We start from the raw sequence: 12,190 nt of genomic DNA on the forward strand, positions 1-12,190 counted from the left end.
TCAAGTTAGTTTATTTTGCAATACTCGTTTCTAACAGAAAATATTAAATGAAATACGTTATGGAGCTCTTTCGAAACACATAAATTTCATTACCAGACCATCTAAAAAAAATGTGAAAGCTCACTGTCCTGGATAATAGTAGAGCACGATCCATATTTAAATTTAGAATCTTAATTTAACTGCTAAAGGTTTAATTATCGAATAGTACAGAAATAAGTACCAGCAAGATTAATAAGGATATAAATATTATTTAACACTTAGAAGTTCCTGTCTTCGTTATGCAACAATTTGTATTTGAAGATTTAACATTTAATAACGATAAAACGAAGGAATTTTTACGAAGCGAAAACATGGAATGTACAACAAATGTAATTGAAATTATTACCATTATCTTCCCTTACTTTACAGTTCTCGTCCTAGTATTTGTCGTTTACAATAGAAGAAGAGAGTCTCACATCAAGTATCCTGGACCTGACGACGATGTAAGAGAAAATATTATTAACTACGACGACGAGGGTGGTGGAGAAGACGATATGACCGCGTTTGACATTACACCGCTTCAAATTCCTGTCAATGGGCCGATACCGGAAATGGGTGGAAAATTGCCACCATGTAAAATACCCTGTACGTTATTACGATATCTTATTGTTAAAATGGTTCACGATATTGTAGGCGTTATTTATCGATAACGCTAACGATTCTCTTGGGGACATTTTCCAGATCCACTAGGACCGGAACCAAACGTGGGTATCTTCATAGAAGATCATAAAAAGAGAGCTGACAGCGATCCGAATGCACCGCCATTCGACGATCTACGAAATTACGCTTACGAGGGTGGCGGAAGTATCGCGGGATCATTGTCATCGTTAGCTTCTGGTGTGTATGGTTGTAACTTATTTTATCTATGAAATAATCTCTGGTATACCAGTGTATACTTAAAAAAGTGTTTTAAAAATTACTCAACGAAATCGTTACACATCGTAACGTTATTACGTTACTTGTGTATATTTTAATCTTAAATATGAAATTATTTGACTTCCATTATTAATTTTCTTTGTTCGTTTTTACCTGGAATCAGTTTGAAAAAATAATTATAGATTTGTTGGGTAACAAGTGTATCGAACTGTTAATTTCAAAGGAAACTTGACATAGACCTTCTCTATACATTTACTCATTTTCGTAATCATACACTTCAAATTAATAGTAAAAATGAAAAAGAAACAATAAGAGTAAAAAAATTACAATTTGTACAAACATTGAAAATATATTTCTGTCCTGAAGAGGACTTATATATATTTTCCCCGTTTTCATTGTCCAAAAGTACACAATTATTTTTTTTCAACGATCTTTACCATTTACTTGAATATCATACGCTTCCCACAAATTTGTTACTAGAAAAGAGAATAGTATAAAATCCCTCGAAACGTGGAAATCGATATCGTCAAACGATCATTTGGCTCTCGTTATCGAATCAAAAAATATCTACATCTTTATATTGTTCAACACCTGCAACGAGTAAATTTAAAACACCATACGCATAATGCACAATATTGACGTAAGTGTGTGAAGTAAACACAGAGATCGGTCTGGATCCAACAGGTACGGATGACGAGCAGCACGAGTACGAGTACTTAGGTGCCTGGGGGCCCAGATTCGACAAACTGGCCGACATGTACGGCCCGCCGGAGGAAAGTGAGGAAGAGGACTAAAATATCGCGATGAATCCTCGAAAGTTGTAAGCCCGCACGATCTGCGCACCATCGGTAAACGTAGTGTTCGTGTGACCTTAAAACGAAAGAAAACCACAAAGAGAACTGTCCACTAAGGAACGCAAGTTCGGACAAACTTTCCAAAGAGTATGAGTGAAGACAAGGAGGAAGAACGGGCACGAGAAGCGAGAAGATCCGTGTACGCCGGGAGTGATGTTTTCGTTACCGGAGCAACAAACAGACGCGTTACGATTCGTTCAATAATCATCGAGCACGTCCGCATCGCGGGACCGTTTCCTACGCGTAACGTTATCCCGCAATTGAAGGACGGGGCGTTCGCGCACAGGTGCTCTAATAACGAGAGAGAGAGAGAAAAAGAAGTTGCTCTGATCAACGAACGCGACCGCTTGTCGATGGTGATCTCAGAAGTTAAGAGCTTTCAAAAGCCCGTCGCGTCACGAATCTTGTTGCAATAAATCCTCTCGAGTCACAGTCACAACCGGACGGCGTAATCCGTGAGCGGCGCGTTGCCCGCAAAGGGTGCACACCTATCTGTATAGCACGTTACGCGTATACGTAGTGAATTCGCGTGTGTGTACCTACACGTGAGACTTTTCTATTAATAAAACAAAATATATATACATATATATATATACATATATATAAATATATATATATACATATATATATAAATATATATATAGATATATATAAATATATATATATATATACATACATATATAAATATATATATACATACATATATAAATATATATATATATACATATATATATTATATATACGATTCATTATTTTTAGTCACAATCATAGTTACTATTTATCGATACCATCGACGTTGATGTCTTGGTTATATTATCATCGGCGCGACAGCATCGGTTATCCGGAAGAAAAATGATTCGTCAACGTTTACTACTGCCAGTATCATTGCCGTGCGCGTGATCGTCGTTTCGTTTCATCGACAGCCGCCTAACTCGCGGACGCGTCGTGTTTTAAAGGGCATTTCTCATTTTACCATTATTCTTCCCACCCCGCCACCATTCCTGTCTCCTACTTCAACAAGTTCACTGACAAAGGGAATGTCGGAAACGACTCTCACCGGTAACGAAACTTCACCGACTCGTGAATTTACGTGCGCGACGATCTTAATCGGAGTTGTAGCCTCAAATAGTCGTCTGGTTGCGAGAAAAATAAGTGTAAGGTTCGGAAAAATTGCCTAATCGAGTATACTTGAGCAATGGAGCATTCTACCGACAGTAACTGCGGTGCAGTCGCAAACGTGAGGGACTGTTAATAATTTCGTTCTCGGCTTCAAATCCCACAACGTCTGGAATTTTTTTCAATTAATCGTATTTTATTATATTACTTTTTTTAAGAATTAATCGATACTTGATAATACTTGGTAATCATTTTTTAATACTTAATACCTTCGATAATTTTCTTCTTCTTTTTTCATCTTTTCTTAATTTATTGCATTTAATAACAACTGTACAGTTAATCGTTCCTTTTATTGACTATAATTATAAGTAAATAGGCGAAAATAAAAAGATATGTATAGTTTGGGGTATAGGGAGAAGAATTGTATTCGGTATCTGTATTTGAATTTGTTTGAAATTCGTCATGAAAGCCACGAAGAGAACGAAATATTAAATTTCGTTAAACTACGGTTCTACTATTGGTAGAAATGCTTTACTTTTCGAGTGTATCTGATTCAACGATTGTTCCAAACTTTACACTCAATTTTTTCATAACTGACCGACCATTCCGTTGGCTAGAATTCCTTTTACAATTGTGGCATATCTAAACCTATAAACCCACCAAGTTTCGATAAGATCGGTGAGTCACTTTCGACATTCTTCTTGTGAGCCAAGTTCCGGCGCGATTTTTCCGTTTCGTCCAACGAACGCGCACCGGCTCTCAGTCTCATATACACGAACTTGTATCGTTGAGTGTAAAGAATCGCAAGAAACGATACATTCGCGACGCCTTCCTCGTTCGCGCGAGATGCGGACGACGATCCTACCGTAATGTGGTCTGTCGTAATAGAATTATTCAAGACACGTGGGACATTGTTTTGCGAGTCGAGAATCATCCTCATCGTTGTCATCGTCACCGTCACCACCATCCTCATTAATTATTGATAGTATTATTATTGACATTACGATATATATATATATATTATAAATATGGATTTATAAATAAATAAATAAATATATATATAGAAGGTATATACATATATATATATACATATACATATATATATATATATATATATATATATATATATATATATATATAAAATAGAAAGGGAGAGAAGCGTAACGTGGAAAACAAAGGGTACAGGAATGTGGAACGCGCGCGAAAGTCCGCGAAACAAAGAGAGTTACCGCGCGTATATGTAATTATTATGATTAATATTATATAGCGGTATAAATATAAATATAAATACAAATATATATATATATATATATATGTATGTATATATATATATGTGTACACACATATACATAAAACATATAAAAGGAATAAAACACACAGGCGCAGACACACGTAAAGCGACGAGTAAAAAGTAAAAAAAAGAGAAAAACACGAACGGGAACGCGAAATAACGGGGGGTGGGTGGGGGGGGGGGGGGCCGGGCCGGCTGTTGAAAGAAGCTCACGGTAAACGTCTCGACATAGTATTAATATTTATTTTCTGCCAATAACGAACCGGCCGGAAGTCTCAATTATAAACGAAGAGAAAGACAAGAAAGCGAGAGAAAACGATGAATCGGCGAGCGAGCGAGCGAGCGAAGAGGGAAAACGGCGAAGGTCCTTTCTTCGCCGCGACGAGCGGATTCGACGCTCGGTGCTTGCGCGTCGCGACGACAGTGGCATCGTTGTCGGTTGCATCTCCATGCGCGTGTCTCGACTAATTTGTAAAATTCTCTACGGAAATATTAATAGTCAATTTATCGGTTAGGCGAAGCCCCGTCGGATCGAGTGATCCGGGCATAGTGTAAGCACTTGTACGAATATTGTAAGTAACGTGTATTTCGGTGTGCCGGTGCCGCTCGTACTGCGCCGCGATCGGTACCGAGCATCGCTGTATATTTGTCCTACCGATTGTCATCTTGCGTATCGTTCCCCCGGTGAATTTGTGATATTACGTTTCTCGCGACCATATGTTCTACGTGTACGTACATCCGTTTCCACCCGAGATCTCCAAACACCGAGAAACGCGTTGCGCCATGACTTTCATCTTACTTCGTTTTTTTTTTTTTTTTTTGAATTTATTCAACGAGCTATTCGACGAAATATTTTCGTTCTTTTGGAACGAATCTTCGATGAATTAATTTTCACTTTTTACCTGGTCGAGTTTTGTATCGATGCACAATCGGTTGCATTCAACTTCCACGATTCGATTCTTCTCGAATAATTTTTCAATTCTGGCTCGTTCCACCATCGAATGAATTTCGATCGCTTTCGTTCAATTTTAACAAGATTCTTTCGACAAGTGACAACGATCTCGTCGAGTTTCAGATTTTTGTCGAATAATCGGGGTCGACGTTTCTCGGTGTTGATAGATTCGTTTCATCGAGTTATCGTGTTTCATTCCCTCATCGTCCTTCGTATCACACCGTTTTGTTTCTCCGGCCATTCCTATCGTCGATTTCACCCCGCCAAGTAGATTCTAAGCAGAGACAGTATTCGACGAACTAGCGCTGTAGGAGGACGAACGGTTCATCGTTGAATAACCGACGATGGGTTGAGTAACGAGCGCGAGCGCGCACGTGTGTGTGTGTACAGTGGCAAAACGGTTGGCGCACGATTGTTCACGGCGGCGAATCGCACACCATCGTGAAATCGAAACGATTTCGGAATTCTTGGAGATTGGCTTTGTGCGACGAAATTTTCAAGCCACGACATTTTACCAATTCGTTTAGAACGAACCTCGCGTAAAGTCCACGCGATTATTTATACAATAATGTAATCCGAACGATGTGAAAATAATTTCGAACGTTGGAATAATTTACGGACCATTCGATGCGGAATTTTTTTCCCGGGAAAAAAGAAATGAAATTTCAACGAAAATATCTAATACGCGAAACTCTTTGGTAAATATATTATCGAGGATAAACATATTGCAATTCTTCGATGTATATTTGTAATATTCAAGGGAGCGCTACTCTTTCCTTTAAATGTCTTTTGTATTTTTTCGACGCGGTCGAATCGGTGCACCAGTATGCAAAGTCGACCTCCGAGACTTTTTCTCTGATAAGCGCAATTAGCATAATTCGACGTACGACACATAAAACTGTTGAATCCCTTCGCTCGACCTAGGCACCTGAAAAACTTTGCACGACACTCGGTAATATGCAACGTGATACCCTTACACGAAGTACGATTATAATTCTTTCCCTTTGAGAAGGAAGAAAGGAAAACTCGTATTTCTCTCGGTATTGTAAAAGTGAAATGCAATTCGCGTGGAATCGAAAACGTTACTAAATTCGCGACCGTGTTCGTTAACGAGTAGACTTGGGCTGCGATGTCACAACGATAATGGAAATCCACGTCGGCGTGTATTTTCGTGCAGATACGCTAAAATAAGTGTTACAACGAAAGCTGTTTGCAATTTGGCGAAGAAATTTCTTTAACCGTCGCGAGGTTAACGAAACGTACCGAAAATGGGACGCGGAATAGAATCGTTTCTGAAATTTCTTTGGAAGGTATATGTGTTGCGGTTTAATTTGCCACTGACGGGAAGTATTTACTTTCTAACTAAAGCGCGCAAAACGGAAGAGACATCGTAATACGGAACAAATGGTGAATCGAGCGTGAAAAGAAGCAGGAAGAAACACTCGTTCCATAAGTCCATTATCAAGGTTGTTCGAAAACGAGCATCGCTTTGAAACAATTACCAGCTCAAGGAATTCTTCCCTTCTTTTTACTCCTCGTAACAATAATTTCGTACGATAACTCCTAAACTAACGAAAGCCTAAAACTGTTCCTTGGATTTTCGTTTATCCGGAATTATCGATCGCGGTGTGGAAACACGTTCTTTGGAATATCTCTTGCGTGTTGCAAGTGCTTAAAAGCGGACAAGCGAATAGCGGCGTAAATGGTGCCGGAAAACGGAACCTGTAAATTGTGTAGAATAATTAATTGTGAATATTTAATGTTTTCTTATGTACGTAACGAACGTTGCGCAGCGCCCGTGTCATCCGTATTTTAAATTCACGCTGTAACTTTCATTGAGTAATTTTGCGCGAACGATAGACAATGACTAATTTACAACTTAAGAGCGAGACGATTCGATCGAATCCTCGCATACCATTTGTACAAAACGAAAAGACTCGGCGAGGCGACGTCGGTTTATCGTCGGCACTCGTTTACACGTTAAGAATTTACTTCTTTTAGCGATACCACCTGTACCATACATAGCATTCGAAATCTTCTGAAAACAATCAATTTACAACCGTCGATTTACTTTAATTAATTACTAAACACCGTCGAGCAATCGGTATTAATTTAAGGTACTCTGTGTAACACACGGCTCAACTTTTTTACCGAGAACGAGTTTTGGCATTTAAAATACCGAGGAGAGCGACGAATGAAATATCGATGCGTACTTGTCCTCGAAGAGATCTCGATGCCGCGTTCGGGAATTGTACGTATTCTCGTCGTCTTCCGTGGTAAGTCGCGTGATCTAAGAACGAACGACGAATCCGAAGCCCCGTGAAACGCGAACGTGACAAACGGCGGCCACGCGAGCTCATTCTACATATCTGCAAAACTTTTTCCAAGCACTGCCCGATCGTACACAAAGTAAACGCGAGGCCGCGGCAGGTTGAGCACTCGCCCGAAAACATTTGAACAAGAGAAAGCGTATCGAAAGATCGATTCATTTTAAAACGGCACTAGTCCGCTCCCTAACTCCTCTGACTGCCTCCTCCTCCCCCTCCTCACAATTTTCCTCGCTCGCTCTTTCCCCTTCTCTTTCACTCCATTTCTCCATTTATCGCTCTATTTATCTCTTTATTTATCTCTCTACTTATATCTCTAGATATATCTCTAAATATATCTCTAGATATATCTCTAGATATATCTCTAAATATATCTCTAGATATATCTCTAAATATATCTCTAGATATATCTCTAAATATATCTCTAGATATATCTCTAAATATATCTCTAGATATATCTCTAAATATATCTCTAGATATATCTCTAAATATATCTCTAGATATATCTCTAAATATATCTCTAGATATATCTCTAAATATATCTTTAGATATATCTCTAAATATATCTCTAGATATATCTCTAAATATATCTCTAGATATATCTCTAAATATATCTCTAGATATATCTCTAAATATATCTCTAGATATATCTCTAGATATATCTCTAAATATATCTCTAGATATATTTCTACCTACCTCTTTACACATCTCTCTACCTATCTCTCTACCTGTATCTCTACCTATATCTCTACCTATCTCTCTATCTATCCTCTATCTGTCTCTATGTATCTCTCTATCTATTTCTCTATCTATTTCTCTATCTCTCTATCTGTTTTTCTATCTCTCTATCTCTCTATCTATCTCTCTATCTATCCTCTATCTGTCTCTCTATTTATCTCTCTATCTATTTTTCTATCTCTCTATCTGTTCTTCTATCTCACTATCTATTTCTCTATCTATTTTTCTATCTCTCTATCTGTTCTTCTATCTCTCTATCTATCATCTATGCCTCACTATTTATCTCTCTCTCTGTTACTCATCTCCCGACATTATTAACATAAACTTGTATTTGCGATTACGAGCGAGCGAGATGTGTATATCGAAACGAAACGTTGCTCGCGTTGCTGGAAATATTCGGTTGGGTATCGTTAGACTCAGTGTACGTTGTTTCTTCTGTTCGAGGAAATAAAGTGAATTCTTGTACTACCACTCTTGGCGTTTCCTTTGAGAAAATTTACTCGATTTTTGTTTCTTTGGTTCTTCGAACGCTACATTAAAGGATCTGTATTAGTCCTGTAAACAATTATCACTTAAGAATTACGCGACGCGTTTTGTATCTGTTCACTGTATTAGATACAAGTTGACGATTTATAAACGGTTCAGTTTCACATTGACGATACGTTAACAATCAAATGAACTTAAACCAGCGTGTTAATTAATGTTACGTTATATCCAACTGGATGTATTTCTGGACGCCGAGCAAATATATTCCCTGCGTTGTCTTGGTCGGTGCACTCATTTTTCAGTTTGCGAAAGTATCGACAATTCGAATAACGCGCACGTCTATGTAACGCGAGATAGGACAGGAGGAGAATTATCGAGGAAATCAAAAAAAAATAATAAACGCATAATTGAGAATCTGATCTATCGCCGTCGGTCAGCGAGGATGGAGTAACCACTGTAATATATACACTTCGATTGTAATGATGTAACTCTGCCACTGAACACATCCCGTGTAGTACAATTACCGTACATATAATATTCTGCAGTATACTGGTACACACCGTATTATTAATTGAATTGATATTTATTAACGATTAATTATTACATTATTACCACTATATTATCTATACCATTTGTACTTTATATTTCAGTTCGAACGAAATAAATGCCTTCTTTTTCATAAAAATAAGGAGATCTTTGTGCTTTTAGAAGTATATTTTCCCCGCAAATATCCATTTCTTCTTCCAAGAATCATACGTTCTTCAAGATCGTATGTTCGTTACATCGGAAACCTCGATGATAAAATATTCGACTAAAGTATATCACAATTTCATCAATCTGTATTATAAGATTCCTCAGATCACAATTTCATAAATCTCTATTATAAGATTCCTCAGATCACAATTTCATAAATCTGTATTATAAGATTCCTCAGATCACAATTTCATAAATCTGTATTATAAGATTCCTCAGATCACAATTTCATAAATCTCTATTATAAGATTCCTCAGAAAAGTCAAAGTTATGTAGGAAAGGTGTAGTATAAAACAGAAGTATGCTTCGTATAACTTATTGGAGGGTACGATTATGGACGAGATATAGCAGAAATGCAGAAAATGTTTCTTTGTGTCAGACAAGACACATACTTTTAATGTTATTGATTCAAACTGGAATAAAATGTCAGCGGTCTAAAGCATCGAAATTTAGAGAAAATCACGAAGGATATCAAATTAATTTTACAAGAATCAGAAAAATAGGTGAGATAAAATAAATATTGAGATATAGAAATACCAATCTCGTAAAATACCAATGGTTTTGCAACGAACTTCTACAAGGGACATTACTTAAGCGTAAATCGCCAATTACATATGATATAATTATTTGATAAATATTTCACACTTATTTTCTTTTATGATATGTGCTATTATCCATATCTAGGGGGTGAAATCAGCCCTCAAAGTTGGGGGCGAAAAAACATTTCCCTCGATATTTAATCTAGACCTAGGTAAGAGTTGTTTAAACAAAAATTACTTGCTTTTGAATAATGCATTTAAGCCGCAGAATCGTTTTGCAAAATATCATTTTGTTTAAACGATATGTTAAAAAATGTTCATTTTTTATACTTTTTTTTTATACAATTCATTGTTTATGTTTCGCATCTTTAGAAATTTGCCAATATAAACTAAAGACCAATATGGAAAATACGTATGTTTTAAAATTTTTATTTGATTCTTTCGATAAAAGTTAGCGTTGATACGATAAAATCAGCTTTAATGCAAAACGAGAATTTTTGGAGCGTATGTGAACAATTACAAAATACATGATATAGTAGCTGTCTATATTATGAACATAATAAACGTTTTGTCATAGCTATCACAGGCGCATTCTAGATTTTCAAATCCGTGGAGATTTATTAAAAAAACTTTTTGCAAAGTGACCTTGACAATTTTTTCAGGGTAAACATTTTTTTTTATTGTATCGTATTTTACTAAGAGAGGGGAACAAACTTGCAATAGGCACCATGGATCGGAAATAATTTTCTAAAAAGTAGTAATTTATCGTATCGGAGCACTAAAATGTGGGGGATTGCAGTATTGCGCTGTCGTATAACATATAACGTATAACGTATAACGTATAACGTATAATGTATAACTTATACCATACAACGTATAATGTATAACGTTTAAACATATAACATATAATGTATATCGTAAAGCGTGGAACGCATAAAGTATACAGTATAACGTATAACATATAACACATAACATATAATGTATATCGTATAACATATAACGCATAACGTATAACTTATAACGTATAGTGTATAACGTATAGCGTATAACGTATAGCGTGTAACGTATAGCGTGTATCGCATAGCGTGTAACGTATAACGTATAACGTATAACGTATAACGTATAACGTATAACGTATAACGTATAACGTGTAACATATAACGTATATCGTATAGCGTAGAACATATAACGTGTAACGTATAATGTATAAAGTGTAACGTATAACATATAATGTATATCGTCTATCGTGTAACCCGTAATATAATACATAAAGTTGTATAAAATTCATTATATAAAATTCGATTTACATTTGTGTGTGAACCACTTCGCATTTCTAATACAATTTGATTATACTGATTTTTAATCTTTCTTGAACAAGTCTCAGTATTTTTTGTTGAATGTTGGAATTTTCGCACACTTGTTTCATACGCATTATATATCAATTCTTGATTTACTTTAAATAATATCTATCTACCGTATAAAATGTGTGAAATACAAGGTAAAATTCTCTTTATACATTAATCATAAATAATTAAAGTATGTATAGCTTCATACAGTATATATAATGAATATATAATTTAATACCGATCGAATTTAAATGAGCACTTTTTCGCATTTCAAGCGCTGTACCTATAGACTATTGCTTGGAACAAAATAAAAAAAACATTCGGAATATCTTAATTAATATACTTATTTGCGTCAAAATAATCTTTAATTTAGCGATTATTAGCCGCTTAAAAAAGAATGTGCAGTGAACGCCCATCTATCGGAGAACGTCTCAACTATTTGAAAACATATAAGCAGTACCGTGGATAACAAAACGGCCAATCTTATCGGTATGTAGTATTCTTTTGTACAATTAGATGGTGCAACCAGTTTTTCGAACATTTGATTTGCGAACAAATAGCTTGACTAACTGACTGTCACACAATGTAATAATTTACATATTATTCGCAGAAAAATGTGGGACAAAAATCAATTTCAAAATTTTGCATAAGCTGAAAATTATTAAATTCTTAAAACTTTATTCAAAGAAAAATTGCTTTCGTCCATTATCTGTTGTTTAAAAATTACATTTTAAATTATACAATAAAAATTATATTTCTCGTTGAAGGAATAAAATCTTTTTCGAATTACTGTATTAATAAATACGATAAATAAATGGCTGTATGTTATTTCTATTAATCATGTATTACTTGAATAAAATATCGCTATCTCGA

The 12,190-nt window shown here is 35.9% G+C and overlaps 1 protein-coding gene across 1 annotated transcript in view; it reads left to right on the forward strand.

Moving 5' to 3' along the window:
• The window catches only part of LOC143144970 (neural-cadherin-like), a 488,335-nt gene extending 486,033 nt beyond the window's left edge, over positions 1-2,302 (forward strand). The window contains exons 35-37 of the mRNA XM_076307878.1: positions 409-624; positions 721-876; positions 1,600-2,302. Of these exons, the coding sequence (XP_076163993.1) occupies positions 409-624; positions 721-876; positions 1,600-1,709 (482 nt within the window). The 3' untranslated portion in view covers positions 1,710-2,302. The remainder of the gene's footprint in view (positions 1-408; positions 625-720; positions 877-1,599) is intronic.
• Positions 2,303-12,190: the final 9,888 nt, after the last annotated feature.

This window comes from Ptiloglossa arizonensis, chromosome 3 (genome assembly GCF_051014685.1).
Source record: "Ptiloglossa arizonensis isolate GNS036 chromosome 3, iyPtiAriz1_principal, whole genome shotgun sequence".
Taxonomy (NCBI): Eukaryota; Metazoa; Arthropoda; class Insecta; order Hymenoptera; family Colletidae; genus Ptiloglossa; species Ptiloglossa arizonensis.